At 45.0% G+C, this 25,662-nt stretch overlaps 1 protein-coding gene across 1 annotated transcript in view; it reads left to right on the top strand.

The window, feature by feature from the left end:
- Nucleotides 1-25,662, top strand: part of LOXHD1 (lipoxygenase homology PLAT domains 1) — a 153,472-nt gene that overhangs the window by 116,364 nt on the left and 11,446 nt on the right. The window contains exons 34-36 of the mRNA XM_066339598.1: nt 3,764-3,881; nt 12,023-12,200; nt 18,052-18,237. Coding sequence (XP_066195695.1) covers nt 3,764-3,881; nt 12,023-12,200; nt 18,052-18,237 — 482 coding nt within the window. The remainder of the gene's footprint in view (nt 1-3,763; nt 3,882-12,022; nt 12,201-18,051; nt 18,238-25,662) is intronic.

Raw genomic sequence — 25,662 nt, 5'->3', positions numbered from 1 at the left:
GATTCAGACTGGGCCCCCTGTGTTTCTGTCAGATTTTTAGCAAAGCAAAGGTGAGGAGAGCCATGGAAACCACCCTTTGTCATTTATGCAAGTTTTGTTTAACCTGATCCTCAGTGGCCTTTGAGATTATCATCTTGAACAAAAGTATGAAGTCCTGCTTTGTCTCCAAGGGGAACTGTGAACATTGCCCAGGAGAGCCCTGGGAAATGGATGGGTGGTGGCACAGAGTGCTGCACTGAATGCCCTGATTTTACTAAAAATGTGGAACCTCATGTTTTCTTCAGCAGAAACAGCTAACACACACTCTAACCCTAGCCTCATGCCAGCACTTCCATAAGCCAAAAAACCCACACACGCCACCACTCATCAACTTCCCAATGCTGTTTTGTTCCTTCCTAGCACCTTCCCTAGTAGAGAAAGCTTTGGCCTCCTCAAGAATGAACCATCTTTTCGTGACATCATGCTTAAATTTAATTAATTGCCTAGCTCTGATCTTATTCAGCGAGGCATCTACAGAGCATCAGAAGGGAGGGAGCTTTTTGCAACACAGTTTGAGCTCAGCTTGCTGAGAGAATGCTGCATAACTGAGGATAAGGTGCACCTTGCCTAGAGGTGTTTGCTCAGGGAATGTTTTACTTGAAGCTGTTGTAGGAGAGTGGGTGTCTGGACAAACATAGCTAAGACTGAGAGCTTCATGTGTCTAGTTAGTAACAAGCATGAGCCTTGTTTGTTTTGAAGAAAATGCAGCAGAGGTGCTGCCGACTAAAATATCTGTGAGAAACACAGCTGAGTCATGCAGAAAAGCACAGTTTTTGGGGCTTGCTGCTTCCTATCACAGAGGCACATCCAACACGTGGGGCAGTGCACCTGGGTTACCAGTGAGTATAGGCATCAGTGGCACCCTCTTACAAGACCCTGGGCAAGCCCAAACTGGCCTGTCTTCCATTCATTTAATCCCAACATTCAGACCTAGTAGGAGGGAATATGGACCACTGGTGTTTGGATTCAGAAAGGAAGCAGATTCCACATCTGGGTGTGTCAACCGAAAATCTCCAAAGACATCTCCAGCCCCTCAGGAGAAGGGTTGGAGTTTTGCTGCATCTGGGGCAAGCCATACCCCTAAACTCTGTGGCCTCTAAAAACACATCCCATTTGTCTACATGGGTGGGATGGACAATTTCATACAAGAGTATGAAAATGCAATACAGGACAATAGAAAAGCCTCTGAGTTATTAGTTGTTTGGGTTATCATTGACAGTAGAAGACCTGTGAAAGGTGTTGAAAAATCACTGGGGCTGTGTAAAGAAGAGGAAGTGTAAGGCACAAGTCTTATTATGTTAATATGCCCAGGATGCTGAGCTATTCTGCTGGCACACCTCTGCTAGCTGGAGGTGCTCTGTGTCACACCTCCAGCTGTACAGAGCTCTTGTCATCTCATTAGCACCCTCTGCAGAGGACATGCATGTCCCCAAATTCACATCCTGTCTGTTTCCATGCCACTGCCACCGGTCTTCAGCCAGCTGTTAACAGCACAGGCTTTCCTGGCTCTTTTCCACATGGAAATCTCTCCAGCCCTTGCACCAGCAGAGCAGGGAATGGGTGAGAGCTGCTGCAACCAAATGGTAAAAAGCACTTCATCTTTATTGGGGCCATCCAGTGCCAATTCACTCACAGCAGCTTAGTGCATTACGAAGAGCCGTCTGTCTAACCTGCCACAGATTTAAGGCAATTTTTGCTACATTACACTTATTGCCAAGACCCCTGGGCAATGGAAATATTTATAAGGGCAGGCATGGGTAGGAAAGCTTAATGAAATCCTTTAGATAAATGGTTCAGTGTCCTGAAAAGGGAATAGCAGCAGTCAGCTTGTCTGGCTGCTTCTTCCCTTCTCGATTTTTTTTTTCAGGTTTATGCTCATCTTCATATAAATTAGGGATAGCAAAGAGCTTCTGGGTCACCCAGTTTGTCACTTTGGCAATCACTTCCCTCTAAGACTTCCCTCTTGGAAGCAGCAGATGAGTATCAGTGTCACAAACTTCAAACAAGGTATTTGCTGAAGATAAAAAATGTTTTATTTTCCTAGCAGACATTTTAGCTTAGAGTTGCTCAGCCTGGAAAGCCTCAGAGTGAGAGGTTTCTAGGAAGCTTTGTAGGTAAGAGTGATTGTAATAAAAACTGATCATAGGATCACAGGATAATTCAGACTGGAAGGGTCACACCTTTTTGTTAAATAGATGTGGAAATCAATCCAGTCCAGGGACAAAAGTACATTCTGTTTCTCAGAGTGAGACAGGCTGCCTCAGTATCCGGTACCACAGAAAGACAAATAAGAAGAAAAAGGAGTTTTTCAAAGAGCAAACATAACCCTTAATAACTAGAAATGGACTGAGACCAAAATGCCCTGTCTAAATGCCTCTGGGAGTGCAGAGGAAGCAATGCCTGGATGAAAACTGAGAGGCTCGAGCCAATCCCTATTACTAACATCTGCAGCTATGCATGCTCAGATAATGGTGTGAGTATAATCACATTCATCCTGCAGGGGGTAATCTGAACAGAGGTTGGTGAAGAATTTTTTTTTTTTTTCTCCACATTCTGGCACTGTTATGGAGGCTGTGTGCATTGCCAGGAATGAGATATCATCATTATGGATTGTTTGTGTTATGGCAGTGCCCACATCTTGCAGGGCTCTTCCCAAACCTCTCAGCACATTCAGGTAATTCCCCCACAAGGAGAACTTTGCATGAAGGAGAAACCTCAACAGCAGAGTGGTCACCACGTGTTTTGTAGACCCCCTGGATTTAGCTGCCGTTCTCTTTAGCAAGGATTAGATTTCCAACTCCAAGACCACAGCAGGTCTCCAGGTATTTGAGGGAGCAAACTAGAAGATCCACTTGTTTAGAGCAGAGTAATACTGAGCCTGAGGCAGCACTTCCACTGAAGCAAGGCTCTCCTCCCAACACCAGTGATGCCAGGAGGGAGGGAAGGTGCAGTCCCAGCCAATGTAATCTTCTTTGGGAAGCACATGTTGGCTGGTTTTTTCCCTTCTCCTGCTTTCTGCTGATTGCTATGGATGAGCAGCTCCTGCACATCCCTGTACAAAGCAGCCACGCACCGGGGAAGGTCTTTCACGCAAGCTTACACAAACCCACCCTGCTTCTTACCAGAGGCAGAGACAGTCTGCAAATCCAAATCCCCCAATTTCAACGGGTTGGTTTTGTCTCCATTCTAACACAATTTGCTTGTGCTTACTAAACTTGGGCGTTGGGCTTCGATCCCGGCACCACATTCAGCTGAGCTGCAGCAGCTGCCTCTCTCCACAGCAAACACAAAGTTTTGTGCTGCACCTCGGGGGAAGGAGATGTGGCAAAAATTATTTTCCCTTCTAGCTGGAACAAGCCAAGGACAGGCAAGTGGGTAGATGCCAGGAGGGAGGTGATGTGCAGAAGCCTGACTGTGAGTCTCTATTGTTCTGGTTACAAACAGAACGGCAGTGTATGCTACAGGCTGCCTGGAGCAGCTCCAGGTGGGCTGTGTTTCCCAGGGAAGGAGGAATCCCTGTCAAATCTGCATTGAGGTGTCTTGCCAACAGCACAGTAGCTGGCGACTGCAGCGCAGGAAAGCTCAAGTCCAATTAAGAACACTCATAAACTTTAGTTTTGAGGCTGTTGGCATGGCCCGGGCTGCAGCACGGGATGGAGATGCAAAGAGGCTGTAAAGCAGCAGGAGGAAAAACCCTCCTTGGTCTTCCTTCCAACCCCTGCAGGTTTGAGAGGGGTCAGGAGGACAGTTTCATCATGGAGATCGCTGACATCGCACCCCTGAGGAAGATGAGGATCCGGACGGATGGGAAGGGGACGCGCCCGCACTGGTTCATGGAAAGGGTAAAGCTCTTGGCACCACGGGTCTCCCACAGCCTGAGTGTCCTGGATCCTCTCGGCCCCTGGCAAAGAGGAGAAAGGCACAGAGGGACTGGTTTTGTATTAATTTTCTATGTTTTTCTCTGTTTGGCTTGTCATGGTTTTTCCCTGCAGGAATTGAGCCAAGAAAGAAGAGAGCAGAGGGAAAAGCTGTGTTTTAAGAGCTTTTTTTTTTTTTTTTTTTTTTTTTTTTTTTTGTGGTGGAATCACTATGGAAGCATTCAAAAGTCTTTTGGGTGTGGCTCATTTGTGGGCTATGGTTTAACCATGATCACTGTGGTGCTGGGTTAATGGGTGGACATGATCATATTGGACATTTTTTTCTAACCTAAATGATGCTATGGTTTCACCACAGATTCTGGTGATAGATCTCACTCTGCACGAGCCTTGGTTTGTCACCAGGGCACCTGCAATATTTTCTGGTGCCTGGGTTGTACCCTCAGCCCCTGCAGATCTCTGCCATGTGGGAATCTGTATCCCTGGAGGGGAGGGTGGATGTTTGCGTGCCAGACAAAGACACCCTGGGATGGGTGGGACATTTCCAAATAATCTATCCATTCAGCTGGATCATCCCATCTCTCCTTGTTCCTCCTCCTCTAGCACACATATTTATTTCCTTTCTTGTCCATACAAGTAAGGTGTCATTTTTATCTTGCATTTTAAATGGAGCACACAAATTGATGGTGCTTTTCCCTGGTGTCCTACCTTGCACAAAAGTACAGTATTTGCCTTTATTTTTGCTGCCAAACCACCAGCTCCTTGTAAGGATCACCTCTGTCTGGGCAGTCAAAAGCAGTTTGCTTGTTGTGGGTCCCTATAATTATACATCTAAGATAGAGGGGGAGTGATGTGCTGATTGCAGACCATCAGAAGTCATTAGTGGAGAAACACATCTCTGCCATTTTCCTTCACCATGCTTTTCCTGCAGTTGACATCCTGCTGGATTTCTGTATCTTGACCTTTTTATGAGAACAGTTTAGGACCTAGTAGCTTAACCATGGTCAGAGGGAGCACCTCATGATTTTTAAATTGAAATTCCTTATCCTTTTTGACTAATTTACAGCAGTCTTTTTCACATAGATAATGTGTTTCTAAACACTGATCCTACATAGCCACCAGTTTTCAGTGAAATGATGGACTCCTCTTCACTGTCAGAAGAATTTCTGTGCTGCAGTACCATTTTTACTTGAACATTTCCTCTTCTAATTTTTTTTCTCAGCAGCTGGGAAAGGAGGGGAACCGAAAGAGGGGGAATTCAGGCTGGATATTAGGAATAAATTATTTACTGTGGCAAAATACTGGCACAGGTTGCTCAGGAAGACTGTGGCTGCCAGAATTGTCCAAGGCCAGGTTGGATGGGGCTTGGAGCAATGTGGGATAGTGGAAGGTGTCCCTGCCCAGGGCAGTGGGTGGACCTGGATGAGTTTTAAAATCTCTTCTGGCCCTTAACATTCCATTATTTTATAATGATGCTTCTGCAGCTCCTCAAAGGATTAGACCTCCAGCACATATCATTAGAACTGATGCCACAGATGCACAGTTTTTCTCTCTGTGCCTGAGGAATAACTCGATCTTGTTGTCTGATTTGATTCAGATGTCTTGGTCAAATTCTCTTTGTAATTTCTCACATGCTCTCCCCTGAGTTTTATAAATCATAGTCATATAAAATGAAATCAAATAAAGTTTATTCATCCAGAGGCATTCCATGGTCTTGCAGCCATGAATCAGCAGCAGCACAAAGGCAAGGGATGGCTGCATCTTCAGTTGTGCCTTCCCACTTTCCTGTTGCCTGGTCTCTGTCCAGGCATTCCAAACCCTCAGCCTGCTGGACTGTCCTACCAAAAGCAAAGACTCCCCAGGGAAGTGGGCTCTTTTAGACCTATCCAGCAGGGTTATACCCCCGCTTCCAGCTCTACACAAGTCACAGGTGGACCATGCAACAAGAACAGGTATTGATAACAGACTTTAAGGAGGGCTTGTGAAAGTGAGGAAAAGCAGCTTTTTACGTGGGCAAACAGTGACAGAATGAGGGGCAATGGTTTGACACTAAAAGAAGAGAGATTTAGGTTAGACATTAGAATGAGACTTTTGGTTGTGAGGGTGGGGAGGCCCTGGCACATGGTTCCCAGAGAAGTTGTGGCTTCCCCTGGAACCCTGGCAGTGTCCCAGGGTTGGACAGGGCTTGGAGCAACCTGGGATAGTGGAAGGTGTCCCTGCCCATGGCAGGGAGTTGAAATGGAAGGTCCTTAAGGTTGCTTCCAGCCCAAATAATTCTTTTATAATTCTGTGGGTTTAGAAGCCGATGGAAATTATGCCTATAGTTTCTATTTTTTTTTTTTTCCTAGATAAACAGATCACAGAGGATTTTTTAACTCCAGTGTTACGTAGACTACTGTATTTATTGGTTTTCCTTCTCACCTTCCCTGCAAAGGTAAACACAGCATTTGCATTCCCAGGCAGAGCGTGGCTTACAGAAGCATTCTGGAAGAGGGGAGGAAGGATTTTTGTTCTCTGATTTGTATTCCAGCCTTAAAAACTTACGTAGCCTGGTGTGACATGAAAACTGATCGGAGCCCATTTCCATTTCTGTCAAAAGTGCATATTAAGACTGCATAATGAAATACTTGTGGGGGTAGTGCTAAACTCTCAGACAGATGGTTCACAGTTAGTGCTAACTAGCACAGTGAAATGAGAAGCTAGATTAAGCCATCAACCCCGTAATTAACCATTTGTTGCTCCATTTATCTACATGATATTCTCAGTTTTCTTGTTCTATTAAACTAACAATAAATGATCTTTTTAATTCTCTTTGGTCTTTTGGTAAACTGTTGCTAGCCATAATTTATACCGCTTTTAGTTTCACCAGATATAGAAATGCATAAATACTAATTAAAATGCATGAATTATCAATGATTCTGTACACAGCCAAAAGATTCAATTTACAAGCAAGCAAGTAGTCATATTTTTTTTCTGTCTACATAAAATACACTATATTTTCATTCAGAATCTCAGGGAAGTAATGAACTTGGTGCTGAAAATTCAAACTGCACCACAGAGTTACAATAATGCCAGTACCTAAACCTCCAGGGGGAACAAAATTTGGTAAGTGATGCTTTGCCACAAAATGAACATTATTGATCATTACTTTGCCCCAAAGGGCATCGTGAATGTTCTCCAAAGCTGAGCAGTGCTTTCTGATCACACCACTGCTGGGAGGGGCGGAGAGTGGGGATCTTTTCCACTGATATAATGCTGTATCTCATGTTCTTGAGGATTTTTCCACTGTTCTAATGCTGAATCTCATGGTCTTCCACACCAAGCTACCAGGACACTGCTCTGTGTTTCTGAAAAAACAGGAAACAAAATCATAGAATCCTAGAATAGTTTTGGTTGGAGGGGACCTTAAAGTTCATCCCATTCTTGTCCCCTGCCCTGGCAAGGACACCTTCCACTATTCCAGGTTGCTCCAAACCTCATCCAACCTGGCCTTGGACACTTCCAGGGATCCAGGGACAGCCACAGCTTCTCTTGGCACCCTGTGCCAGGTCCTCACTCCACGCAGCATAAAAAAAAAAAATTACTCTAATTAGGAAACTTATCTAAATGCATGCTTTGGAAACCTCTTCCTGGGATAGCTGCTTTCTCAGTCCCTGTGATGATTTCACCTGCTGCCCAGTGTCTTAGCTATGAAGTTGAAAAGCTAGAAACAAGAAGAGATGAAAGCTCAGTGAAATAGCAGGAATTATGAGACTGTTGAATTCTGCAGAGTTGCTTCCCTCAGAATTTTAATGTTACTTTGTGCTGTCAAAGCCAGACAGATAAGAAGCTGCCTTAATGAAGCACTAATTGCATTGCATTCAAACGTCACGAATAATCCTGCATGTGGGACTCGGTCTTTATTCAGCCCTTTCTCCTTTGTATAAAGGAGATTAAGAGAATTTGAGAATTATTATTGAGAATTGAGAATTATATAGCTGAAGCTGACTTTTATTCTTTGCAAAAGAGTGAAGTCTTTGTTTTACAGTCAGAAGTTCCTGGGTTTAAGTGAGGAATAGTGACATGCAACAGACGCATAAAATCCTGTGTTTGAGCCTTTAAAGGTGAATGCCAGGAGCTGTGTATTTTGGTGTCAGCAGAGTGGGAGACCCTGTGGAGCATGTTTTACATGACTTCTGGAAAAAGGCTGGGTAGAGGTAAATCAAATAATCGGACATGTCAAACCTTTCCATTGCAGGAGACAGTGTGCAATTAATTTCAAATTGTTGGTTTAATGTTCCTGTCAACTACTGTATTTGCTCAGCTACAAAGCAAATTATCAATGTGTTATTCATACACACTTCTGCCACTTTCTTTTCATGGCTTATTGATGTTCTACAGCCCAGTTAGGCTCCTTGCATAATTAGCAAGGCAGTTTGAGCTGAAAAGTACACTGGATGCCCACAGTAAGTTCTAGGTATCCTAAAAAATAGCTTAAATGCAATGCAAAGTAGTGGTTTCATTGCCAAGCAGTAGCTAGTTTTACTGAGAGGAATGGGCAGAAATTAAATATAGTCTCAGCTCAGCTCACTGAGATTACTTTCTTGACCCTCATGATTGAAACCAAAATCCTGCATCATCCTCTGTGTGTGCAACACCCACAAACACCTCCTTTCAGGATGGGATTATTTTTCTGCTATTTTAGTCACTGAAAAACGCTACATTCAGCTTTCACCCCTTCCAACAAACTATCCAGGCCCCCTCTGTGGTCATGAGACAGACACACCTGAGAGAGGGGGTGATGCCTCAGGAAGCTCCTTACCTGCCCCCAGTGCAGGTGAGTATCCCTGGGGATATCCAGGTCCCACCACTGACCACATGATGTGCGTGGGCTGGAGGACCAACATTTAGGGGGTCCATGCTGGGTAAGTGAGAGGCAACGTAACCACACTGTGACCCAGAGATCAGCCTGACACTGCTGCTGCTTGTGTGTCCTTTGCTGTGACCATAGAACAGTATTTTGGGTTGGAAATTACATTTAAAGATAGTCTCATTCCACTTCCTGCCATGGGCAGGGACACCTTCCACTATCCCAGGCATCTCCAAGCTCCATCCAGCCTGGCCAGGGACACTGCCAGGGATCCAGGGGCAGCCACAGCTGCTCTGGGCACCCTGTGCCAGGGCCTCCCCACCCTCACAGCCACCAATTCCTTCCCCAGATCCCAGCTGGCCCTGCCCTCTGGCCCTGGGAAGCCATTCCCTGTGTCCTGTCCCTGCAGACCTTGTCCCCAGCCCCTCTGCAGCTCTCCTGGAGCCCCTTGAGGCCCTGGCAGGGGCTGGGAGCTCTCCCTGGAGCTTCTCTTGTGCAGCTGAAGAGCCCCAGGTGTCCCAGGCTGGCTCCAGAGCAGAGGGGCTCCAGCCCTGGCAGCATCTCCGTGGCCTCCTCTGGACTGGCTGCAGCAGCTCCACGTCCTTGTGCTGTTGGAGGCAGGGCTGGGGCAGCTCTGCAGGTGGGCTCTCACCTGGGCACAGGGGCACAGGGGCAGAATCCCCCTGCCCCGCTGCCCACACTGGGGGTCAGCCCAGGATGCAGGTGAATTTCTGTGCTGACATCCCTTGGGCAAAAAACACTCATAAAATGAATCTCTTTCCCCTCTCTGCTCCTCTTGTAGCACCACCCCAGAATGAGACACCAGGGGCAGGTTTCTGTTTCCGTCCTTAGTGCTTGCACTGAGCTGCACACAGATGCACATCCTGGGTGAGGGGCTGAGGACAGAAAAATCTGGCATTTTGCTCACGCAGCTTTAGTAGCCAGACGCTTTTTTCTCAGGCAGCATCAGGAGCTCTGAGCATTGGCTGGGTATTTGTGAGAGACCTGACTTCTGTGTCTGTGAGTGCTCTCCAGCTGACAGCTCCTAATCTGCTTCTATCCCCACTGCTTCCCTGACAATTCCCTGCAAGCTTTGCTCAGGACGTTTTGCTACTAACAGTGTCACTGTCATTCCCAAGCAGGGCAGAGGTACTGCTGGCTGAACCTTTTCCATAAATTAGATACATAGATTAGATAGATTCGCCTTGCATAGATTTTTTTGCACTGGGATTGGGGGAAAATGTACATTTTCAGTCAACATCACTCACAGTTCAATTTTGCAATGAAAACTTTCTGGGTTGAACTCCTAAGAGGATGCAGGTGTCGTTCACACATCCTTGAGAGAGGACAGTTCTGTGCCCCAGCAGAAAGGCCACCAGCTGGGGTGGGGGAGACCTGATTTCTGCATGGTTCAAAGAAAGGGTCTGATTCAATATCCCTTGACTCACAGAACAGTTTTTTTGACCACAAAGCAATAGTGTCACTGGCTATGAATAAGCAGCTTTTTAGAAAAGTGGGACATCTTCTACAGCCAAAAATGTCCTGTCCCTCTGGGACAGGGGGGTGAAGGTGCTGTTACTGATCCCTCTTTAGCACCAGGCAGACTGAAAACCCCAGATGAGTCTCCTACACAGAACCATTCAATGCACAAACACCATGGCTTACTGCTCACCTTCAGTGTAGCTACTGTCCTCTTTAAATCTTTTTTTATAACCAGGAGCAGGTTTTGAACTGCTGAAGACTGCAGCAAGACTTGGCTGAGGTCAGCAGAAGGCCATGGACTGGGACACCTGAAGTTTGAAGACAGAATTTGAGCACATTTTATCTCAAGATAAATTTTTCTGAGTTCTTTTTCCTTAGGCTGATAAACGAGCACTCAGTGGAAAGGCACTGAGGTAGTCAAGGGGCTACAGAAAGCATGTGGCACACTAGGAAAGCCTGAGGAAAATAAGAGTTTTTAAGCCATGACAAGAAAAGGCTTGGGGGGAATCCAATCACAGTCTTCTGTTGCTTGAAAGGAGGTTACAGAAACCATTGGTCCAGACTCTTCTCAGAGGTGGACAGCAAAAAGTCATGATGCAGTGGACATGAGTTGAAACTGAGGAAAATCCTGATCAGATATAGAGAATAAAACCTTCCCAATGAGAGTGGTGCAGCCCTGGCATGAGGACTCAGAGTGTCTGGAGAATCTACACCCTTGAAGATTTTCACAGTAGGACATGGGTTTGCATGACATGTGGAGCTATAGAACTCCAGGCATCATTTTTAATACATCTCCCACCACTCCTGATTAATTCCTCCCTCATACTATGCCATGCTTCTCTGACACATCTGGGCTCATGTTTCCATGGCCTTTGCAGAGGCAGTGTTGTGTGATGCACTGCTGCACACAGGTGCAGCCTGTGTTTGTGTTAGGTGGTAACACAAATGGCAATTTATGGTGCTGTCTCATCCCTTCCCTCCAGCTCCCCCAGTTTATTGAGAACTTACTGCTAGGTTTTTGCTCTGTGCAGGTGTAATGCTTTCCTCCCATTTGACTGATGCTCCACTGAGCCCACACACAACAAGAGACATAAAGGTGGGTATTTTATTAGGCGTTTGTTGGAGTAACTTGTTGAGTTGCTCTGAATTCATTCCCATTCTGTTCTTATCACCACAGCATCTGAGCTGCTTCCATGACACGTTAGATAGTGTGACTAATATCTGTTGCATACTGTTTGTTCTGTCACCTTTTCCCAGAGGGAGAAGTGTGTGAAATATTAAGTTTTTGCTGGCCTAATTTTATCTTGTGCCTTGTTTTAACTTGTTTGGGCTTGTGTCTCTCTACAATGATTTCTGCTTGTTCACGCGAAGGAAACAGGCAAAAGAAAGATGCTGAGTGCTTCAAGGAGAGGTAGTGAAGTCTGTAATAACTGTTACTTCTTTGGAGTGAATCCCATGCTGGCTCACAAGAGAGGTCTGACTCTTTTAGAGGTGAGCTTTGTCCATAACTTAGGTCAGAGGAGCAAATTTCTCTTTTTGGAGAAAGATGGTTGAAAAAGCGTAATAATACAGTGAAGGTCATTTCTCAGGACAAACCACCACAGCAAATACTGTCCATGGGAGAGATCTGCATTTATCCCAGAAGAGTTCAGCATGGGCTTTGGAGTTATGGCCAAGTTCTCCCCATGTCCTACCAGATCGTGGATTTTATAAGTTTAACAGTTCATCTCATTCAAATGGTAAGTAAGTTTTGTCACTCCATTTTGGCTCTTCACAGATCACCCTGAAGAATCTTACTAATCAAGAAGTGGCCACATTTACCTATGGGGATTGGCTGTCCAAGCTGAAAAATGCCCAGGGAAGCCTGGTGTGTGAGATGCCAGCTGTCATAAATGACGAGCAGATGATGGAGGACACCACATACACTCTTCAGGTTAAAACCAGTGACATTGGAGGTTAGTCCTTGATAGATATTTATGAAATTTCTAAAGTGAAGTTTGTTTTTTTAACAATGGGAAAAAAACCATATGCTTTGTTCTAAATTACATTTGAAAAAACCCCACAGTTTAGCTGGAATACAACTCTTTTGGCTGGCTGTTCACCATGGCAGTGTCTAAGAGACTCATTTTCATTTGAGCTCTGGGGATAACATATTTAGACACAAGGCCCAGGTCTGACTGCTCTTTGATTCCTCTGAAGACATCCTGACAGAAACTAGTACCAGACCAAGCTGCAGAGGTCAGCAGCCACATTTTTCTTTTATTTGGCCAGGTCCATCCATGTAGGGTGGTCAGAGCTGGTGTGCTTCAGGTGTTCAGTCAGCACTGTCTGCCTGGCAGACAGCAATAATTCACCTACCTTTTCAAAGTGTTTTGAGACCATTTATCTCAGGCTGTGAAAAAAAAAAACATTCCTAAATGCACACCAGATAGAAGAGGTGGAACAGAGTAGACAGATTCCCCCCAAGCCTTTCTTGCTTCAAGAGGCAAGAAAAGTGGTTTCAGTGTCATTTGCTGGGATCACTGCCTTTTTTCATGGGAAATTTTGTCAGGCTGCTGGGTGAAATCTGCTGCCCCATACAAGGTGAATTTTGCTAAGATGGGGCAAGACAGATATTGTCTTGAAGACACCTTGTTCCAAAGGTTGGTCCTCAAGTGAGATTCTGTCACACCACTGCACATAACCAACTCCTGACCTCTAAAAATATTTTCTTTATTTCCTTTGTTGCTTCTTTTTTTTCTTTTCCCCTGGTTTTATCAGCAGTAATTTATGCAGCTTCTAAGGTTTGATCTAAGAACATCAGAATTTCTCTGGCAGAACATCTTTGTGCCACTTCACCACTTCTTATCTATCTTCTCTGCCAGCTGCTTGTCTGGAAAACATGAAGTGAAGTACAAAAAACAAAAGAGAGAGAGAGAGAAAGGAAGATTTGTTTAAGTATCTAGCCATCCATCTAATATAATGGTAGATCTTTCTGTGACCTTTTTTGTGAAAACCAGGCCTAACTCAGGAAGGCAAGGGAAATAGAAATGAGAAGGAGAATAGAAAATGACAGCAGCAGCAGACAGATCTGCCCTTCCCATTGAATGAAGGATGACGGGTATTAATGAAGAAACATTTTATTTCATTATGAACAGCGACAACCAGTAGGAAAGAACAGATTACAGAGAGGTTTCAGGGAGTCTGTTTGTGATTAGATCACACAGCTCACTGACATAATGCTGAACTTTATCCAGCTTATCTAAAGCAGGTGCAAGTCATGAACCATCTCCCCTCTTTGATCATTATGTATTCCACAATTACTCCTGGCTGGACCAATTCAGAATGAAAGACATTTTATCCTTGGTGATGTTTAAACATGTTATATCATCTCCTGCCACACTGACATTGTCGAGGAGCAATACTGCACAAGGACTGGAATCAAATGTGCTTATTTCTAGGTATAAAGTTTTTCTTTGCAATGGCTTTCAACTTTCCAGCGCATAAAAGTCACCAAAAGGAAAAAAGAAAAAAAAAAAAAAAAAGAAAAAAAAAAAAAAAAAAAAAGATACCAGAAAAAAGTGCAGGTAAAATAATGTCACATAAATGCCACTATCTGAAAAACTATATTTCTGGTTTTAGTTCCTCCTGGTCTAGATTGTCTCTGATCAGTTCTTCTGGGAGAGAAGTCTTCATCAGTGGTCTGGATAACTCTCCTGAGGGTCTCTGCCTCTTGAGCTTTTCTTCATCAGATTTAGACAGCAATATCATGATTAAGTCAGGTTAGATGGCTAAAGTTAGGGCAAGTGAATTCCTACAACTCTGCAGCAAACTAGGAAGCATGAGATATTTCCTCCCCACCACACAGACATATTTAACAGCAGCATTGTTTTACATTTTCCTCAAAGAAATCTTAAATTTACAATTTGCCTTTCACAAAGTCACTTTACTCCAGTGAAAGTACAACCTACAGAGTTTGCAACAGGGAACAACCCTGCTCCTGCTAAACTCAAATCACCTCTTTTCCACCACCAGCACCTCAGATGGCTCTCAGACTACACATAAATAAGAAGAGGTTGTTAGGGCATAAACCTTCCAAGTCAGATGGTAATCTTTGGTTAAAACCAAAGTCTTGATCTCAGATGTAAAGCACAATCTGATTTTCTTCAAGGCAGGACCCATAGACATATATGCAATAGAACCAGACCACCTGATGGCTTTTCTGAGGCACAAAAATGTCCTTTGGCTGGTTAATTTTTACTTTCTCTACACAGGCATCATATACATGTTAATGCAGTAAAGATGGAGAGTGAATAAATACTGCTTTCTCATTTTCCAAGCATTAATGAAGCAGAAGGTTCTTATCTCTGCTGTTATAAGATTAATTAGGATGTTGACAACTCAGTTCCAACCTACAAATTACATAATTTAGGACAGTTGGTGTCAGTTCCTAGTGCCTTATATAGGTCTTTTTTATGTCAAAAGAAAGACATTTTTTGGCCTCAGAAGGCTGTGACTCAAGCCCAGTTTGTTTAAAAATGAAGCATCTGCTCAGTAAGAATCATATAATCATAGGGATTTCTGTTGGAAGGGTCCTCTGGAGGTTGTTTCATCCATTTTTCCTGCTCCAAGGGCCGTTCCCAGCACCAGGCCAAGCCAGCCAAGAGTGCCCATCCAAACACTGGACAACTCCAGGAATGGTGATGCCACCACCTCCCCAGACATCTGCACCCAGACCTGCACCATATCCCTAAGAAAATGCTTTTTCCTCATTCCCAGCCTGAACCTCCCCAGCAGCTTGTGGCTGTGGCTTTTTGGGATAAGACATGGCACAATTCATGGCCCTGCCATCATTACCACTGTCCCTGCACGTGGGGCCCTTGTGCACCTGCCCCAGCTCCTCTCCATGCTTCTCCTCACAGTGGTGTGTCCCAGCTCTTGCCCACCTTAGTAGCCATCCCCTGAGGTCTTCTCAGTGTCTTGACACAGCCCAGGAATTCCAGCTGGTGTTCTGCACTGAACACTTCCTGCTAGCTTGGATCCAATCAGGATATGAATGGTACTGCTGTAAACTTTTGATGCCCTGGGAAGGCTGACCTGAAACAGAGACTGGACAGAGCTAGAGAATAAAGTAGGTATTTATTGAAAGGCCTCTGGGGTACACCTTGGGCAGGACAGGGCTTGACCAGGGCTACACCCAAGGTGGAAAAAGAATGGTCACAAAAATATTATCAGCGACGAGGTCTTACATTTCTATAAGTTTTGGTCCAGTTGCATATTGGGGTTTAATTGTCCAATTACAGCTTCAGCTTGTGAGGTCTCATCCTTCTTGTTTCTCTCTTTGGTCCAGCATTGTTTATGGTTTTGAGTCTGAAATTTGTATTCTTTGTCTTTGGTCTTCATCAGGAAAAGGAATTATTTTGTCTCCCTATTTGTGAAGAGAGCTTACTGGCACTTAATATGAGTCTCAGAACTGCACCCCTAGGCAGCACAGAATCCAAAAAACATGAAAGCTGAAACTTAAGTCATCATTTCCCCCCTCCTGAGTCATCTTCAACTTCCCAGCATGCGCAAGGTTGATGCCAACCCAGACAGGGGACTTTGCGTATCTCCTCGTTGAATTCCATGAGATTTCTGCTTGCGCAGTCCTCAAGTTTCTCAAGGTCCATCTGAGTTGGAATTCTGGCATCCAGTATGTCAGTCACTCAGACAAATCTACTCTTAGCTGGAAATCTGCTGAGGAAACACTGCCATTGTTTAGAGTACTGATGATGAAGTTCAGCTCAGTCCTGCAGATCCCAGTATCAACCTATGAGCAATTGCACTCATTGCCAGCTAAGGCTGGTGCAACCACAGTACCTTCATCTCTTCATTTGTCAAGTTTTTTACAGTTCCTAAATGTGCCTGACAGTTTCCTGGAACTGGCAACAACAACAACAACAAAAAATGAGACCCAAATAAGTGAAATGTACATTGATTTAACGTTTCTGTTTTTTACTTTCCCATCTCCTGCTAATTGCTTCTGAGGGAAATGTCACAGCATGAGACCTTCATAAGCTTCTTCCTGCAGGGACAGTTTTGCTAAGAAACAGTTGGTTCTGTGCTTTTTGAGACCTGGCATTAATTAGGAGCCTGCTCCTTGCAAGGAAATGGACTTCAGTTTGCTTTGTTCCTCACCTCAGCAAGCTTTGGGGTCATAAAAAGTACTGCCAGATGAACTGCCTGGATCCCTGATGCTTTCTCTTCCTACTTAAACCCTTCCCAGGGAACTGTTGAAAATTAGCCCCAATTTAACTTGGGCAGCTTCTCGCATGGACAGCACATGGTGCTTTGCCTTTCCTCTATATTCATCTTTTTCTCCTCTTCTTCTTCTTCTAGCAATTTTATTCTCCAGCCCTTCCATAAGAGCAGTTATGATTTCATCCTAGCTTCTGTATTCCAGTAATAATCCTGTGGAAGTGGAACCTTTCTCCAGAAGTTTACAGTCCCCCCAAAATTGTCTCTGCACTGTGTTTGAATGGAGCTGTGGGGAATACTGTCTGTGTGGCTCAAAGTGGATTTGTGATACCCTTGTGTAAGAAAGGGCCTGGCAGGAGGTGAGACTTTCAAAGCTGGGCTGTCCAAACGAGGGCAGCAGATGCCAAGTTCCTTTGTAAGACAGATTTGAGCTTGATGGTCTCATTTTCCTTTTCCAAAATTTGAGGGCCTTGGTACTGACAGCAATGACTTTCTGCCCACGTGTGATCTTATTTCTCCCCGTGAATCTGCTTTTGTATTACGGCATCAAAATTAAAATGCAGTTGTTTTGGCTGGGCTATACATGATGCCAGGTGAAAATGTAACACTTGCAGCTAAATTGTAAGGTCACTGCAGGTGGTAGTTTGGCCTTGAACTCCCCAAACGTCAGGAAAACAGCATGGCTGTTTACTTTGGAAAAAGTCATTTGGAAAAAGTCATACTTTGGACAGTAGAGGACAAATGGCACTCAATATCAGGTAAAAAGATCATCTTGGAAATTTTTTAATTTTCTAAATATACACAATGAGGAGGTGGAAGTTGGTAGGAAGTTGCATGAGAAACTGAGACTTTTTCCATTAATTGCTGTGGGGACAATATTTTGAGAAAGGGCAATATAAAGGAAAGTCTGTTGGGTGCTGAAATGAGCCGTGAGGTGCTGCATGAGGCTTGGCTGATGATCTGTACCTAGCTCCAAAATCCCTGTGCCATCAAACACAGGGAGGGCAGGAGGAGGTAGACCCCAGCTGAAGGATCCTGAGTGCCATAATTGCTTGAAGAAAGTTGTGGGACTGCAGTGAGAATGACTGAGTGTCTAAATGGGACTGTGCTCCTGTGGGACAACACTCTGTGGCTAGAAAAGTTTTAAAGTATGTTCTTTAACACTCCTTAGTAGATTGCTGGGTTCTTCTGGTTAAGTCACTTCACTTCCCAAGCTACCTGGATTAATGGGAATTCCTACATGACATACCCTGCAGAGAGTTGTCGTGGACAGTCCTCCATCAGGAAGAGAAATTTCTGCTTCCGATGAGCATCACCATCATCTGTCTGCTATCACCATGGTCACCACACCTCAAGTGCCAGGGCAAAGCACCCAGCTCTATTTGTGGCATGGGCTGGAGGAGCTGGTTGTCCTCCCTGCTGGATTCTGCACGAATCCACTGAAATGTCTTGGTGCTGCCCAGAGAAACATGAGCCCCCCGCAGCCTCTTCCAGCCTGCCTTTGCTGCCTCCCCATGCAACTGGGGGCTGGGAGTGGAGTCAGCCCAAGGTAAAAAACCCACGGGATTTTTCTCTGCTCTCTCCTTCCAGGAGCAGGCACTGATGCCAACGTGTCCTTGATCCTGTTTGGGGAGTATGGGGACAGTGGCACCCTGCCTCTGAAGGAGTCCAACAAGTCTAACAAGTTTGAGAGGAACCAGATGGATGAATTCAGCTTCTCTGAAATGCTGAGCCTGGGAGACCTCTGCAAAGTGCGGATCTGGCACGACAACAAAGGTCAGGGCAGTGACAGGGGTGGTGGGGGAGTTTGGGATGTTTCCACTTGAGGAAATACATGGACACAAGGCAGGCTGAAGGCAGTGTCCCCAGCTCTGCTTCAGGCTGGGAAAATCACCTGGATTTTACCCAGATCCCAGCTTCCCTCCCTAGACACAGCCCCTTCATACATGTGACTCTTTCCCTGGTGGCACCTGCTGCAGCAGGTCCACAGTTTCACTCTGAGCTTGCAGCCACCTCTGCAGCACCAGGGATGCCTTCCCCAGAGAAAAGCCACCCAGCCTGGTGTCCCAACACACTGACCCCATCCACAAAACACCTCTCACACCTCCATGGCACTCCCAGAGCAGTTTAATGTTCTCAGCCTGACACTGACACACAGGGAAATGCAGCCTGGCATAACACAGCAAGCCTTAGAAGACAGGAATAAAGATCTGTGTCTGGCTTTATTAAGATCACTGCATCAGCCAGTGAGCACACAGCATGCTGCTAAAGGAGGTTCTGACATTTCCCTGCTGCTGGACACCCTGGCTGGTGTCACAAGCAGCAGAGCAGAGCTCAGTATGACTGTCATCATCATTTGTCTTGTCATTCAGGCTCCAAGAGGTGTCTTGTAACAAGTGCTTCACTAGCACTGCTGTGGTGGCATCCCACCCCATCCCATCCCATCCCATCCCATCCCATCCCATCCCATCCCACCCCATCCCACCCCATCCCATCCCATCCCATCCCACCCCATCCCACCCCATCCCATCCCATCCCATCCATCCCATCCCATCCCATCCCATCCCATCCCATCCCATCCATCCCATCCCACCCCACCTCCATGTCAAAGAGCTGATACTGCATTAGCAATGTCTAGCTCAGTAGTGGCCAGCCCTTGCTGCAGCCCAAAGGGGAAGCCCCATAGCTCCCACAGGCTCACCTGAGTCACTGAATAAAGCTGTTTGGCAGTAATATTTATCACATTCCGGGGAGGAATTGCAGTGGGACTGCCAGTACCCAGATCACCCAGGCATTACCTGGGGGTACTGAGGCAGCTGGTTCATGGCTGGGATGGGTTTCATGCCAGTGTGGATGTGACCTGGCCACCATCTTCTCAACTACTGCAAGCTATGGCAGATGGGGAAGGCTGCATCTCACCTCTGTTAATAAAAGATGCTATCTCTGGATTAGACTTTCCAACTAGAAAGTCTTTGAGAGAGGGAAAAAAACACATCTGATGCTGGCCTCTGTCTGCTGTGAAATATAGGAGATATATCCACCTAACATGATTGTTTATTTCCAGACACTGCAAGCTCTGAGCTCATATTTATTGCTCCCATAACACAGCACAATTTAGTTGATTAAACTCTCTAATATCATGTTATATAGCTGGTGCTGAATGCAGTAAGGGAGTCGCTTTCACCTGATTACTTTGCCAAAACACTAATTCCTTAGATCTGCAGTTTAGATGTAGATCTGGAAAGGGCTATTGAATGAGAGTTTAAGCTCAGTAAACAGGTTTTTTTGGCAGTTCCAAGAACGGTTCAGACATCCCTCTGACAGCACCAAGAAATCAGCATGGACTTGCAGATTTGCTTTCAAACCTATTACCAGCTAAAATGTTTGCTAAAATAACTTTTTCCTCAAGTGGCATCATGGCTCCCTGGTGACTGGCTGTGCTAACAGGATGAAATTCATCCACCAGAGCAAAGCTGGTCCTTAGGGCTCAGGCACAGGGGCAGACTGGGATGCAGGAAGGTGAGAATGGATCAGACTGAGGGTCTGTAGAGCCCAGGAGCTCCTTCCAACAGCAGCAGCTTGAGGAAGAGGGCAGGCTGAGCAAGCGTGTGTAATCCTTTCACAATCCTCTGCATTTTGCATGATGAATAGCTCAGGGCATTTCCTGAGCTGGATATCATTTTTTTGTCCATTAAATAATTTCCAGTGAATTTTCTGATTCAAGTTCTTGCCCAGGCCCTCCAGGAGACATTTGCACCCACACAGCCTGTGGCAGTGAGTCCCACGAGTCTGTTCCCTGCTGTGATGAGAAAATCTTGTTAATCCAGGAGGGTTTTGCTGCCTTTTCTTCCTTGCACAAGTGATCATGGTTCACCTTCCCAGTGCCCCTGATGATGCTGCTGACACAAGTTGGTAATTGCTGGCTGTGTGCAGCTGGTTGGTGGCAAAGGGAGGTAACAGTTTAGCCTTAGGCTAAGCAGCAAACAGGCTCAATTAGTTAAATTTGCTCTGGGATAAGAACATGTACCCAGATAGCCACCACAAGTCAGCTAAAATACTAAGCTGGGTGTCTAGAACCTGAAATGTGTATATAAATACATATGGCAACCTCATATTCTTTTTCCTCATTTCCTCATAACACTGGTTTCCACTTATAAATACTAGTTCTTACCAGACCTGGCTGACAGCAAGGTTAATTTAAGCCTTGGATAAACACCATGCTCAGGTTTTGTTCAGCAAAAATGTACTCCCTTTTCCCAACAGAAAGAAGGAAAACTGTTGTTTAAATCATAACATATGTTGTCTACATTGTTCTTGCATTAGTCATGTAAAAGGCATCTCCTATCTAAAACTTCACACAATTCAGCATGACAGTTTGTTGGGTGGATAGAGTATTTATTACTGCTGAGATCCCAGGATATAGCTATCCTTTGAATATATGCCTGCTCCCTATAAATAATTTATATAAATTGGCTGTGGCACTGGCTAGAAATTCCTGGCTCTATTTCTTTAAAATGAGTAGTAGGGTCAGGGATCAAGTATGTTTTTTGTCAGATGTGTGAGGGATTTTGGGTATTAAATAAAAATGTGTTTGTATTTACCACTACTCTGAGGCTTCAGATGTTGATCATTCTTTCTTTACCTCTTTTCTAGATTTTTTTTTTAAACAAAATTGTTCTGTTTAAGAAAAGCAGTGGGTGGCCTGTGGGAGGCTTGGCCTCATGTTGTCCCATCCCATTGCTCCTCAAGTCCTGAATACCTAGAGCATGCTTGATGTTCTTTTCCTTATCTTCTAAATTATCAATCTCAGTCACAGAATCACAGAATCATAGAATGGTTTGGGATGGAAGAGACCTTAAAGATAATTTCATTCTATCCCCTGCTGTAGGCAGGGACACCTTCCCCTATCCCAGGTTGTTCCAAGCTCCATCCAGCCTGGCCAGGGACACTGCCAGGGATCCAGGGGCAGCCACAGCTGCTCTGGGCACCCTGTGCCAGGGCCTCCCCACCCTCACAGCCACCAATTCCTTCCCCAGATCCCAGCTGGCGCTGCCCTCTGGCCCTGGGAAGCCATTCCCTGTGTCCTGTCCCTGCAGGCCTTGTCCCCAGCCCCTCTGCAGCTCTCCTGGAGCCCCTTGAGGCCCTGGCAGGGGCTGGGAGCTCTCCCTGGAGCTTCTCTTGTGCAGCTGAAGAGCCCCAGGTGTCCCAGGCTGGCTCCAGAGCAGAGGGGCTCCAGCCCTGGCAGCATCTCCGTGGCCTCCTCTGGACTGGACGTGACCTCCACGTCCTTCTGATATTTGGGGCCAATGACATCACCACATCAGGCACCCCACCAAGGTTAGTCAGGGGAAATATTAACCACTGAAAGGCTTCTTTTTCCTTGTCATATCAAGATGCCAACCACCTGCCTGTATTTCAGGATAAAACAGATTTAAATGCCTTTCCCATTGTGCTCTCTGTGCCACAGCTCAGCATCCTCCCCCCCTGGTGAAGCCTTGCTGCAGTGGCTTTGCTCCCAGTTGTCATCCTACTTTTGTTTATCCTTTCGCCAAAATCTGACTGCAGTGGGGTATTCAGAGTTGAAGAGACAGTAATTGACACGGCAGAACTATCAGAAGGTCTTTAAATTGCAAACACCGTGTTTTCATCCTCTGGAAAAGCACAACAGTTTTATGGTCCCACTTTAATGCTTTTAAATGCCATTTTCCCCACAAAAACTGCTGAGTGACATCTCTGTCTGACACATAAAGGAGGAATGAAGCCCCCATCTAATTTCTCTAACTTCAGTAAAAATGATTAGGGAGGAAGTTGTTGCTCATTTGATAATAGGCAGTTTAAAAACTTCACAACTGCAGTTTCAAGGAACTTGATCCTGATTTTTTTAGATGTTTAGAGCTCACCAGCGAGATTCTGGTAACAGAAGAGTGACGTGAATGAAACCTAGTTTTAATTTTGCTCCATGTCTTTTTATCTCATCCCTGTTTACTTTGAGACACTGATGTTCGACCTAATATATTTAGACTCCCTGAGCAAATTTAATCACCTCCAGACTCCCCATCTCCTGATCTCAGATAGTCACTATGTATTTTCTCATATCTCAGTTCATTTACTTCTACATTTATGCAAGATCAATATCTGCAGGTCTGTAGAAATGTTGGCTTTCTAAATATAGGCTTTCTTTTTTTTTTTTTTTTTGGTCTGCTATAAGGACTAAATCATCATTTGAGAAGAATGACTGAAAGTTTCTCAGTATTTCAGTAACAGAACTACTTACCTAGGAAAAGCCTGTCTTTTTTTAAATTGTTGTTGCCTTTTTCTCCATGAAACAAGGAGGTATGGGAAATCTGGACTTAGCTCACTCATCTGCCTGAGTAGATTTGAACCCAGGTGATAAGCAGTCTGTCTAAAGTAATTAATTTCAGATTCTTGATTATCTCAGTTGCCATCAACCAAGGGGCGCCAGGAAGAGTCTAATTATGGATAAACCAGACTTTTCTGTGTTGTAGGAGCAAAGACAAAAGTAAATACCAAGGTTATGGAGCCAAACTTCTTGTTAACAAGACGTTTCTCCCAATTCAACAACTGCTCCAGCATTGTCTAGCAGAGTTTTAAACAGCCTAGCTGCCCCAGTGACTCCTTCTGGGTGTCTCTTCCAAAAGAGAAAGTACCTTATTCCCTTTTTGATTTGGATTCAGGTCAAAACAATTTATATACCCTCGGTTTTCCTTTTCTTTCTCTGAAGGAACTACCTTTTCCAGGAGCAGTATCTTGACTCAGTTGTTAAATTGCCCAGGCCTTGAACTCACAGCACACAGCTATTCCAGAGGTCTGTTTCTGCAATTCATGGGCATGATTCCAAGCCTTTGGGGCACTTGCAGGCCATAAATTATTTTTTAGAAAACCTAAGGAACTGTCTTTTTTTAGCCCTTTGTAAGGATTTACTCAGCTATCAGACCTGAGAAGGGCTTTTCTAAGCCCTCCCTCTCAGCTCTTGACTGTTGCCTCATAAACTCTGCTGATCCCCGGGGCAGATTTGCTGAAGAGTTTCTGCTTTAAATAAAAAGTGAGAGGAAGAGAAATAGATGTGTAAAACTGCCCAAGGAGAGGAGAGTCCATCACTGTCCCTGTTTGTTGGTGGCTCAGTACAGGGGAAGACAGTGCCAACGATCCCATGCATCTTTCTGGATCCATCGAATTTTACAATTCAGACTGGGCTCAAGTGAGGGTGCAGTCTGCAGACTTGCAGCAGGCCAGCAACTGTGCCATGGCTGATTAGTCCTTCAAATTGTCCAAATCTGGCCTCAGGACCTCGGGAGATCCTAGCAGTGACCCATAGAGCCCTCCCTCATTTGCCTAGCACCTTCCTCTCTCTTCAACGCTGGGTCTTTTCACCCAACAGTATTATTACAAAAATAAGGGCTTCACCCCTGTGAGGATTATGAAGCCCTGGCACAGAGAAACTGTGGCTGCCTCACACGTGGAAGTGTCCAAGGTCAGGTTGGACATGGCTTGGAGCAGCCTCAGATAGTGGAAGGCATCCCTGCCCATGGCAGGGGTGGAATGGGATGAGTTTTAATCTCCCATCCACCCCAAACGATTCCATGATTCTGTGAAACGTGTGCTACAGGTGTTACAGCTTAACCAAGAGCTACTGCCAAGGTATCACAGCCCAGAAGTGACATGAAGCAGAAAAAAGATGTAAGGAAGTGAAGTAGCAGACCCTCAGAGAATGCAAAGATTTCAGTGTTGACCTTGTGCTTTCCTTCCTTTCCAATCTCATGAATTGCAGAACCTTTCTGAAGGACCCCAAAAGGACCAAAAAGAAGTAGCCTTAGAATTATCATTTCTGTAAAAGCTTCTCTTTTCTACAGGCCTCCTTTGCTCCTTTTGGGGACAAATTATCCTGCATCCTTGTTAAAAGCTTTTGCTTCAAGTATTCCTCGATAAAATACAAAATTTCCTTCAATCACAAGAATATAACATAATCTGAGAAATTGTTCCATCTCCAGTCTGAGCTGTTAAGTGCTTTTGCACAGGAGTAGTTTATCTATAAGATGTGAGGGCTGGAGGGGGAGTGGGGTGTGTCTGATGGTAATTTATGGGTGGTTTCGACCTGAGTCAAATCCTGGACTGAACAAGTTGCAGAGACAACAGAGGAGAGGGGAGGCAGGGCACCTATTTTCTAAAACTATCCCAAGTGTTAATCTTCTGCTTTCTCAAAGATTGTGAGAGGTTTTTTGCGTTGCCTGTCTGCCCTGGTGAGAAACATTGTGGTGTGAACTAACATGATCCTAAAGTAGAGATACAGAAAATGGATCTATTTTTGTTCTACCACTGGCTTGCCGAATGACCTTGCGTAAATCACATCCCTGTACCTCATTTTCAATTATGTAAATCAGGGATAAAAATTATTTCACCTTCTTGGGAGTGTTTTGAGATGCACTGATGCACAGCTAGATGCCACGATTTTAACACCTCACAATTAACGCTCCATTTCCAGCAGTTTGATGCCTCCACCAAAACTCCCACAACTTTCTGGGTGATGCTTCTTGAGGTGGGGCTTAGGGATGGATGCTCACCTAACCAGGCAGAGACAAAAAAAAAATAAAAAAATCAGAGGGTGCAAGGCTGATGAGTCGTCTGTGCGATGGTTGTTACTTCGTGGTTCAGAAAATATGCCTATTTTAAAGATAAATAAATAAAAAATGCAGCTAAGAGGCTGAGCAGCACTGGTTGGTAGTTGTGAGTGGCCTGGCAGCAGCAATTCTTCACTGGCCCTTGAGCAGTCAATGTCCCCAGCGGGAGGGATTTTTTTACTCCTGTGGAAACATAAGCTCCAGTAATGACTACTATTATCCTTCATCAGACATCAGCTGCCTCCGAAACCAAACCAGATATGCTACAGAAAGATAAGGGATAGGAAGGACAGCCAATGGATACGGCTGCAAAAAGCAGGGACTTCCATGGGCACGTGGGCATCCAAGCACAGATATGGTTCTGCCAGCAGATTTCATACCACCAGCTCTTCCTTTGCAAGGAATAGTTAATATTCACTAAAGCAAGGTCAGTGACAAGGTGCCTGGTGAGCAGTGTACCCACCACACTTGTTTCACCCCATATCTTTTCTCCCATCCTCCCATGTTTCTGCAGGTGTCAGAAGGGCTTAGAATTTTAGGGGTGAGTACAGGCAAGCCGTGGCTG

Source organism: Sylvia atricapilla, chromosome Z, assembly GCF_009819655.1.
Source record: "Sylvia atricapilla isolate bSylAtr1 chromosome Z, bSylAtr1.pri, whole genome shotgun sequence".
Classification (NCBI taxonomy): domain Eukaryota; kingdom Metazoa; phylum Chordata; class Aves; order Passeriformes; family Sylviidae; genus Sylvia; species Sylvia atricapilla.
This window is presented reverse-complemented; position numbering and strand designations above follow the sequence as displayed.